General features: G+C 47.6%; 1 protein-coding gene across 5 annotated transcripts in view; it reads right to left on the bottom strand.

Moving 5' to 3' along the window:
* Positions 1-10,991, bottom strand: part of GAS8 (growth arrest specific 8) — a 57,499-nt gene that overhangs the window by 10,684 nt on the left and 35,824 nt on the right. For 4 of the 5 annotated variants that reach the window (XM_021705639.2, XM_021705637.1, XM_021705636.1 and 1 more), the window contains exons 5-6: positions 6,102-6,188; positions 269-466 (exon numbers count right to left, since the gene is read on the bottom strand). In XM_021705639.2, coding sequence (XP_021561314.1) covers positions 269-466; positions 6,102-6,188 — 285 coding nt within the window. Of the gene's footprint in view, positions 1-268; positions 467-6,101; positions 6,189-8,051; positions 8,151-10,991 lie in introns of those variants that run through there. The other variant, XM_021705640.1, reaches the window with a different exon arrangement.

Here is a 10,991-nt window from a genome sequence, read left to right as displayed (position 1 = left end):
CACACACACCTGCACATGCTAGCTCCCCTGCACACTCACACACACACACCTGCACATGCGGGCTCCCCTGCACACTCACACACACCTGCACATGCGGGCTCCCCTGCACACACATACCCTTCTACAAAAAATACCTTTGTTTCCCACTGTAAAGGATACAAAGCCCTGCAACCCCCAGAGGAAGGAGAGAAAATCCCCCCACCCCTTGTGCAGCTCCTCTGTTCCATGTGGTAAGTCCAGCAGGGATGGGCAGGTCAGCCCCACTTACCTTAATCTCAACCTGGTGCCTCTCCTCAGCCTCCTCCATCTCCCGGTCTTTGTTCCGCAGCTCGGCCTTCTTCTCCTCCAGCTGCCTCCGCGTGATCTCCCAGAAGGTGTGGATCTTGTCCCGCTCCAGCTGGAAGTAGTTGCGCTCCTCACGTTCACGGTCCAGCTCCTCGCGGATGCGGCTGACATGTTCCTCCACCTGCCGAGCAGGGCAGAGCCGTGAGGACCCAGCAGGGGCCCACCCAATGCAAAGAAGAAAGGAGGGCCACTCTCACCTAAAAACAAGTAAAAGCCAAAAGTGAGAAATTAAAATATGATGCTAGGAAGGTTCTAAGGACAGGACACACTCAGAAAATAGCAGAAATATCTTGAATGTGGCTACTAATCATAAAATGATTATATCCTTTATTCCATTCCTGGGAATTTAGACTAAAGAAATTTCTCAAAAGAACACAAGAGCTTTCTGCTCAAAGATATTAGCCACACCATTATTACGACATCAAAAAATTTAAAAAAGGAAGGGGCATGTGGGTGGCCTGAGAGTCCAACTCTTGAATTGGGCTCAGGTCATGATCTTATGGGGTGGTGGGATCGAGCCACTGCCAGTCTCCACACTCAGCAGGGAGTCTGCTTGAAGGCTCTCTCCCTCTGTCCCTCCCCCAGCTCACGCACATGCTCTCTCTCTCTCTCAAATAAATAAATAAATCTTAAAAAAAAAAAACTTGGGGCACCTGGGTGGCTCAGTCGTTAAGCGTCTGCCTTCGGCTCAGGTCATGATCCCAGGGTCCTGGGATCGAGCCCCGCATCGGGCTCCCTGCTCCACAGGAGGCCTGCTTCTCCCTCTCCCACTCCCCCTGCTTGTGTTCCCTCTCTGTCTCTCTCTCTGTCAAATAAATAAAATCTTTAAAAAAAAAAAAAACTTAAGGGGCACCTGGGTGGCTCAGTCAGTTAAACGTCTGCCTTCAGCTCAGGTCATGATCCCAGGGTCCTGGGATCAAGTCCTGTGTTGGGCTCCCTACTCAGTAGGTAGCCTGTTTCTCCCTCCCCACTCCTTCTCTCTGTCGCTATCTCTGTCTCTGTCTCTCAAATGAATAAATAAAATATTTTTTAAAAATTTTCTTTTAAGGTAGTAATCTAAGATAATTTTAAAGAGGGAAATGACTGAGAAATTAGAGTAAATCTCCTGGAAGATTATATGGCCCAAAGACACATAGATATGAAAATGGTGTAGCACCATATATACATATTCACAGAATAATACTAAATTTAAAAACACTCACCTTTTAAGATATATGTTAAGCAAAAAAATATACAAAACCAAAAGACCAGCTAGCAGTCAAAAAGGTTTGGTCCAAAGCCAACTGCAAATCTGCAAATAGGTTAAATTTAAAAGAAAAGTGGGGCAGGCTCTTGGCTTCCTTGCGAATTTCATTTCCATCCAGAATTGGTCATCTACGTCGCCAGAGGCAAGGGAAACAAAAGCAAAAATCAACCCCTGGGACTTCATCAAGATAAAAAGTTTCTGTACAGCAAAGGAAATAATCAACAAAACTAAAAGGCAGCCTACAGAATGGGAGAAGATATTTGCAAACAATGTATCGGATAAAGGGTTAGTATCCAAAATCTATAAAGAGCTTATCAAACTCAACACCCAAAAAACAAATAATCCAGTTAAGAAATGGGCAGAAGACATGAATAGACACTTTTCCAAAGACGACATACAGGTGGCTGACAGACACTTGCGAAAATGCTCAACATTACTTGGCATCAGGGAAATACAAATCAAAACCACAATGAGATACCACCTCACACGGGTCAGAATGGCAAAAATGAACAAGAAACAGCAGATGTTGGCGAGGATGTGGAGAAAGGGGAACCCTCCTACACTGTTGAGGGGAATGCAAGCTGGTACAGCCACTCTGGAAAACAGTTTGGAGGCTCCTCAAGATGTTAAAAATATAGCTACCCTATGACCCAGCAATTGCACTACTAGGTATTTACCTGAAGGATACAAAAATACAGATTCAAAGGGGTACATGCACCCCAACATTTATAGCAGCAATGTTCACAATAGCCAAACTATGGAAAGAGCCCAGATGTCAATCAATTGATGGTATTAAAAGAAGATGGTACTAAAAGATAAAGAAGATGTGGTTCATATATATAATGGAATACTACTCAACCATCAAAAAGAATGAAATCTTGCCATTTGCAACATGGATGCAGCTAGAGGGTTATTACGCTAAGTGAAATAATTCAGAGAAAGACAAATACCATATGATTTCACTCATGTGGAATTTAAGAAAGAAAAAAGATGAACATATGGGAAGCGGGGTGGGGGAAAGGGAGAGAGGGAAATAAACCATAAGAGACTCTTTTTTTTTTTAAGATTTTATTTATTTGAGAGAAGAAGACAGCATGAGAGAGAGAGAGAGAGCATGAGTGAGAGAGAGAGCATGAGCAGGGGGGAAGGGCAGAGGGAAAGGGAGAATCAGGCTCCCCACTGAGCCGGGAGCCCAATGTGCGGCTTGATCCCAGGACCCCGGGATCATGACCTTAGCCAATGGCAGAAGCTTAACCAACTGAGCCACCGGGTGCCCCAACCATAAGAGACTCTTAACAGTGGAGAACAGGGGCACCCGGATGGCTCAGTCGTTAAGCGTCTGCCTTCGGCTCAGGTCATGACCCCAGGGTGCTGGGATCGAGCCCCGCATCAGGCTCCCCACTCAGCGGGAAGCCTGCTTCTCCCTCTCCCTCTGCCCCTGCTTGTGTTCCCTCTCTCGCTATGTCTCTCTCTCTCTCTGTCAAATAAATAAATAAAATCTTAAAAAAAAAATAAATAGAGGAAGGGGGTCTCCTCTTCTTAAAAAAAAAAACAACAACAACAATGGAGAACAAACTGAGGGTTGATGGAGGGAAGGTTGAGGGGGATGGGATAGATGGGTGATGGGCATTAAGGAGGGAACCTGTTAAGATGAACACTCGGTGTTGTATGGAAGTGATGAATCACTGAACTCTACTCCTGAAAACAATACTGCACTGTATGTTAATAAGTAAAAGTTAAATTAAAAAAAAAAAAAGAATTGGGGCATCCAGGCTCCTACCTACTTTGAGCGGCTCATGGTGTCAGATTTCACTCAATAGTTAGCTTTCTTATAAATATATAGATTTTTAGCTTCTCTTTAAAAATCAGAAAACAGGGCTCCTGGGTGACTCAGTCGTTAAGCGTCTGCCTTCGGCTCAGGTCATGATCCCAGGGTCCTGGGATCGAGTCCCACATCGGGCCCCCTGCTTGGCAGGAAGCCTGTTTCTCCCTCTCCCACTCCCCCTGCTTGTGTTCCTGCTCTCGCTCTCTCTCTCTCTGTCAAATAAATAAATAAAATCTTAAAAATAAAAATAAAAATCAGAAAACATACCGCCCTGGGGCACAATGTCCATAGGGTAACCAGCCAAAGAACAGACTGCAGTCCCCAGTCCCTCACCCCTGCCTGGACCCCGGATGGTTCTGAGGTGTCAGTCCCCCTGTGCTGACCGATCACTGCTGTGTCACAGTTCTGTACCCCCAGGGACAAGAAACAGCTCAAGTGTTGGGGCAATGTGACGTGCAATCCAATCTCCATGCAGAAGCTCCAGTGATCTCTCCAACACAAACCTGAACCCATCACCATCTGCTTAAAGTGCCCATGGTTTCTCTGCATGTAAAATAAAGCAACTCGGGGCACCTAGGTGGCTCAGTCGGTGAAACATCTGCCTTCGGCTCAGGTCATGATCTAGGGGTCCTGGGATTAAGCCTCATGTCAGACTCTCTGCTCAGCGGGGAGCCTGCTTCTCCCTCTTACTCTCCCTCTGTGCTCTTTCTCTCAAATAAATAAATAAAATCTTAAAAAAAAAAAAAAAGAAACACTTTCACCTTTAAAAAAATTAAATCAAATCAAATAAAGCAACTCTTCACCACTGTGCAAGGGCCTCTGCCCAGCTCTCCAGCTTCAGGTCACATGACTCTCCTCTGTACTTATGTCTTATTCTAAAACTATCAAAAGAGGGGAGACTCGGTGGCTCAGTCGGTTAAGCCTCCGACTCCTGGTTTTGGCTCAGGTCATGATCTCAGGATCCTGGGATCGAGCCCTGCGTCGGGCCCTGAGCTCAGCGGGGAATCTGCTTCTCTCTCTCTCTCTCAAATAAATAAATAGATCTTTTTTAAAAAGCTATCAAAAGAAACTTAGGCTTATTAATACGAACACGCGAGCTGACATGGAACCCTCAACAGGTCCCTAGCAGATACTCACGGGTCAGTCATCAACATGGAGCCTAGAGGAGGCACGATATCTGCTCTCATGGTTCACCATGTGTTGCAATTTTTAGGAGCCTTTTAATTGAAATTATAATTATATAATTATGTTTTCTAGCCCTTAACTTCATCAAAATGGACAAGTGGCTTAAAATAAATCTTACTGGGACTTCTAGGTGGCTCAGTTGGTTAAGTATTTACTTTCGGCTCAGGTCATGATCTTGGGGTCCTGAGTCTTTTTTTTTTTTTTAATGATTTTATTTATTTGACAGAGAGAGACACAGCGAGAGACACAAGCAGGGGGAGCGGGAGAGGGAGAAGCAGGCTTCCCGCCGAGCAGGGAGCCCGATGCGGGGCTCGATCCCAGGACCCCGGGACCATAACCTGAGTTGAAGGCATACGCCTAACGACTGAGCCACCCAGGCGCCCCGTGGTCCTGGGGTTGAGCCCCATGTAACGCTCCTTGCTCAGCGGGAAGTCTGTTTCTCCCTCTGCCCCTCCCCTCGTTTATGCTCTCCCTCTCTCTTTCTTTCTCTCAAATAAATAAATAAAACCTTTTTAAAAAAGAAAAAAAAATTAAAGCTTATTAAAAAAATAAAAAAAATTCCTACTGTTTAATGGCAAATAAAATAAATAAGAATACTATATATGCATATATTGTAGTAACAGCTCAGTGAACATCAGGTACATAAAAGGGTAAAATTGAAAGGATACACAGATGGGCGCCTGGGTGGCTCAGTTGGTTGAGCGACTGCCTTCGGCTCAGGTCATGATCCTGGAGTCCCGGGATCGAGTTCCGCATCGGGCTCCCTGCTTAGCGGGAGTCTGCTTCTCCCTCTCCCGCTCCCCCCTCGTGCTCTCTCTGTCTCTCTCACTCTCTCTCTCAAATAAATAAATAAAATCTTTAAAAAAAAAAAGAAAAGAAAAAGAAATGATACACAGAAAATTAAAAATACGGATGCCTGGATGACTCAGTCGTTAAGCGTCTGCCTTCAGCTCAGGTCATGATCCCAGGGTCCTGGGATTGAGGCCCGCATCGTCGGGCTCCCTGCTCAGCGGGGAGCCTGCTTCTCCCTCTCCCTCCGCTGCTCCCCCTGCTTGTGCTCTCTCTCTTGCTCTCTCTTTCTGTCAAATAAATAAAATCTTTTAAAAAAAGAAAACGAAAAATAGTTTTTATATCAGAAAATCATTTCCTTCCAAATTCCTATCACCCTATTAAAAAATTTTCAATGTAGCTATATTGCTTTTTTTTCTTAATACGTACTGCATTTATTTTTTTTATTATGTTATTATATTAATCACCATACATTACATCATTAGTTTTTTAATATGTACTGCATTTGATAGCTTTGGAGCTGATGAGAATTATGGAAATGGAAGAAGGCATATCCTGGTTTGGACAGAAGTGCAGGAGCAGACTGAGGGGAGATGGATAAGGAGACAGTGGGCGGTGAAAGAGGTTCATAAAGGCAAACACCCAGAGACAACTTGGAACAACACCCACCAGTCCCATCCCGACCCAGGACTAGGCCAAGGCCTTGCTCACCTGCTCCTTGCTCATGTCCTCCGGAGCAAGCCCATCAACAATCGGGGTACCTTTGGTTTTTCCTTTCTTCCCTTTCTTCTTGGGCGCCTTTGATTAAAGAAGAGATGATTGGGTAAGGAAGGAAGGCTCTGTCTAAAGACATCACCATCTGGCTGGCTCTGATTAACCCCCGGGGCACACTGGGACAGGAGGACCTATTTTGGTTCCTGTCTCCTATTGCTCACTGTGTCATGCCCCACCTGGAGCACATCACCGTGCCCTAAGGCTTCCCACCCATAACCATGCACAAAGAAAAGCAAGCACAAATCTTCCTCTTCAGAAGAGAACATTTTCTCCCTCAGAAAGGAAGGGGGGGGGGGAACTCGTTCCAAATCCACTCCTTGGTATGTGGCAGAGACCTCCTGGATATGAATGCAAAATTTACTTGGCCAGGAAGAACCCCAACAGCACACTGTCAAATGTTACCGTGTTCACAATAATGCTTGTAACCACCATAGCGAAACCTGCAAGAAACTACTGGGTATGTGTAAGGAGAAATGGACCTACAGCAATGATCAGGGGGGTAACGTGAGGCTTCTTTTCTTCCAAATATAAAACTCCTTGCAAGGACCCTGGTCAAGAGCTGAAGCAGACAGCACTCACCATGGGTGCTCTGTAAATGGTTCACCACACAGGAATGGCTCCTAGCGTCACAGCTGCTTCTAACAACTTTGACAAGATGAAAGAACCTCCCACCCCCACTCACTTCCCAAGGCCACTCAAGCAGGTACCGAATTTCCAAATCCCCACCTCTGCCTTCACTTCTCCCAACTCTGTGACCCATGCTTCTGTATGTGCATGCATCCCCATGTTTCTGTAACATTTCTGTGTATGCATCTAAATGTCTCTATTAATGTTTCTATATGTGCATGTCTACGTGTCTGTTAACATTTTTATGATTACAAAAAGATTTTTACATGGATATCTTAGAAAACATAGAAAAGCAAAAAGAAAATAGGAAAATCACCCATATTCGGACAAGCTAGTGATAAACTTAAGCATTTTGGTGGCCTCTTCCAGGTGACTCTAAAAGACCCACGCACTGAAATCTTCACTCCTAACGTACTGCCGTCTTTCTAATCCCTCTACTCCAAGAAGTCCACCCCATGAGAAGGTCCCACCGGTTCATAACTACTTGGCAACTCACCGCCAAATGCAGGGGCTTGGCATAGCTCCTGGAGAGGGGTCCTCCCCACTAGCTCATACCCCTCCTGCTGCATCTGCCTGGAAAATGAGCTACGGAAAACTCCTCTATCAGAGTGGTGGGGCAGCTGAGGGCCCTGACAGTGAGACAGGGAGGAAGAACTGGCGAGGCAGAGAGCTCCCACCCTGCTCATCTCCATACAGGCCTGACTCCTCCAAGGCTCTCCAAGGAAGAGCAGCTCCTGTACCCTGAGGCTCTGTCCAGGTCGCCTCGGGGTAGACGGACCTCTAGCCACTCTGGTACGCCCCAGGCTCTTCATCCCAGAGACTGGAGGTCCTAGGGTATCGCCTGCCCCCGACTGTACTCCAGGCCCCTAACCCTAGGTCCCGAGGATCTGGAGGACTGAGACTTCCTTCCAGATAGGAAATCCTTCTGACCCAGGCTGTCTTCTGGAAAGCGTGCACACCAGACCCTGGATTGGGGGGGTGGGGGGGGCGCGTTTATGCGCACCCCTGTGAGCACCGGATCCTGGAGAGCCCAGATCTCTCAGCTCCAAGAGGGTGCGGGATCCGCAGCACCCAGTGCTCTCCCCACGAAGACGCCACGAGAGCACCAAGGCCTCAATGCCAGGAACCCAGAACTCCAGGCCTCCCCATTCTGGGGTCTCAGCGTGCACAGGTCCCGGGGACCCAGGCCTCCCCGTCCAGTCGTCTCTCTGCGCGCAGGGCCGGCTAACCAAGGAGCCCCAGGTCCCCGCGCCTCCTCACCATGGCTCTGGTGGTCGAGACCGCCCGCGGCCTGCAGACAGACGGCTCCCGCCCCGCCGAGGCTGCGCCGTCTCCCGGCAACCGATGGGCGGTCCCGCGCGAAGTCTCGGAGATCCTCGCGAGACTCAGCCGGCCGCGACAGCCCCTCGCAACAGCCCAGGCGAGTTCCTAGCAACGCACACTGGGCGGAACCCGGGGTTGCGGAGTCGGGTAGACTTTTCCGGCAGCCCCGTATCAACCACGCGCTTCATCTCCCCGAAATTCCTAGACGCATTTCGTTGCGGGATTTTGCGTGTGTCCGAGACTAGAACTTAAGCTCCACGAGGGGGGGAGGAACTGTTTTCTCTTACGTCCCGCGCCTACAACAGTACATAGCAGGTGCTCGATAAAGATGCTTTCGGTGAAGGCCGGAGACAGGGAGCAAAGAAGGATCGGCCACCCAAGGCTCCCAGAAGGTATCCAAACGAGATTCAAGTCTGGGCTGAGATTATGCCCACGGGCCACACCCCACCCTGCCCGCCTTTGAAGATTGCTCCCACCTGCTGTCGGAGTGGGGTTGGAAGATGGCTGGGTTTCTGCAAACCGTCAGAACAAAACGAAAATAGGAGAGAAAAATATTTTCCAGCTAGCTCTGAAGTGTCTCCTTCTCAAACATAGACTGCTCTTCCTGAGGAGGCCTCCTCTGTGGCCCCTGTCCTTACGGACGAGGACATTGAGGACAAACGAGAAGCGTCTGCCAGAAGTTTCCAGACAGGCACTGCAGGAAAAAAGAGAGTTTTGAGGTTCCCTTCCTAACCTTTTGCTCTGAAAACCGCTAGTCATTATATGATTTCAGAAGTGAATTTCACCCTATTACCTATGTGCATCACTCTGTCACCCAGAAAGCTGAGAGTGCCCGTCTTTACACAGTATTTGTCCTCTTTTTTTCTACACCCTCTACATTGGCATCTTCCTAACTAGTGGTTTTGCAGCAGGTCATGTTTTCCCATCTGCTTGGGGATGGAGAAGATTCCAGAATCTTCTCCCCCTGGAGAGTTGCACTGAGGACAGAGTGTGAGTACAGAAGAAGGGCTTAGGTGAGCTTGGATCGGCCAGTCCCACCCAAGGAGGAAAATGCCTCGCTTGTTGGGCTTGCTTAGGCCCCAGCTCACACACAGAGGTAGGGATCTGAGAGCCACAGTGATGACCCTAAGGGGCTTCTGGTTGCCCACCCAAGCCCTGGCTGCTTTGGAGTGGGGCTCGCACAGAGCCATGATTTACTTATAGCTGGCCCAGAGGCCTTTGTGAAGTCGGGTCATGTCACTGTGCCTGGACAGCGAAGAGCCTGCGCCCCTGAGCCAGACACCACTGGCCTGATAGGGGCCTCCTCCCGCAATGCCAGGGCCTCCCAGAGGAGGGTTGGCAGGCAAGACAGTGCAGCTGGGTAACACAGAGGGGTAATTATTGTTATTTAACACTGCCCAATATGCTAGGTGCCTCATGCTGATTGGCTTTTTTGCTTTAGAAGTCTGGGATCTCTGAATTAAATAAATGCATTAACATTAATTCCTTTCAGCAAAAAGGGCAAAAGAATAAGAGGGTTAGCTAAGGATAACCAGACAGGGAATTCATTTGTCAAAACCAACAGAGTCGCCTAGTTTATCGGTATGGATTGCAGAGATGAACAGTTCAAGGGAGCCCTGGCCAGCAACTCCCTGGGCTCCTGACAGGGCCCACGATGACCTGTGCTTTTCATATTGTATTTGAGTTCAGATTCTTAGAAAAGAGCCTTTTCTTCACATGTGTGGCTCAAGATACTTTTATTCAGCATCATGCTGTGCAGCTCTGAAGCCCAGATAAATGGCATCTGAGTTTCCAGCAAAATCACAGAGGAAATGTTGATACATACAGACCCACTGATGTTGTCTCATGTCTGGCTCTTCCTAATGCCTGCTTCCTCGGTGGTCAGGTAAACCGCCCCGGGCCACAAAATCAACTCGATAGATGCCTGGATGTTAGGATAATAGAGTCCTTAAGAAGACTGAACTCTCTTTATTTATTTATTTTTGGGCTCTCTTTTAGAGATCGATAGTGAAGTATTTACAAATGAAATTATATAGTGCGTAGGATTTGTTTCAAAACAATCTAGCAGGGGTGCCTGGGTGGCTCAGTTGGTTAGGTGTCCGACTCGATCTCAGCTCAGGTCTTGATCTCAGGGTCATGAGTTCAAGCCCCCTGTTAGACTCCACACTGGGCATGGAGCCTACTCAAAACAAAACAAAAACAATCCAGCAGTGGAGGGAGGTGATTGATAGTAGGGAGGAAACAAGATCAGCCATGAGTTGGTAACTGTTGAATCTTGGTGATGGGATAATGGGTACATGCAGGTTAATCATGCTATTCTCTCTCTCCTTTTATTTGAAAATGTTCTTTTTTTAATTTTTTTTTAAGATTTTATTTATTTGAGAGAGAGAGAATGAGAGAGAGAGAACACATGAGAGGGGATAGGGTCAGAGGACGAAGCAGACTCCCTGCCGAGCAGGGAGCCCGATGCGGGACTCGATCCCGGGACTCCAGGATCATGACCTGAGCCGAAGGCAGTCGCTTAACCGACTGAGCCACCCAGGCGCCCCTGAAAATGTTCTTTTTAAAAAAAAAAAAAAAGATTTTATTTATTTATTTGAGAGAGAGAGAGAGAACGAGAGACAGAGAGCATGTGAGGGAGGAGGGTCAGAGGGAGAAGCAGACTCCCCGCCAAGCAGGGAGCCCGATGCCAGGGACTCGATCCCAGGACTCCAGGATCATGACCTGAGCCGAAGGCAGTCGCCTAACCAACTGAGCCACCCAGGCGCCCTTCCCTCATATTCTTAACGGACTTTTAAAATGGCCTATGTGGTATTAGACCCAGGTTTTATTAAATTTTTTTTTTAAAAGATTTTATTTATTTATTTGACAGAGAGA

The sequence above is a fragment of the Neomonachus schauinslandi genome, chromosome 16 (assembly GCF_002201575.2).
Source record: "Neomonachus schauinslandi chromosome 16, ASM220157v2, whole genome shotgun sequence".
NCBI lineage: Eukaryota > Metazoa > Chordata > Mammalia > Carnivora > Phocidae > Neomonachus > Neomonachus schauinslandi.
Note: the sequence above shows the minus strand (reverse complement) of the source record. Positions and strands in the feature narration are given on the sequence as shown.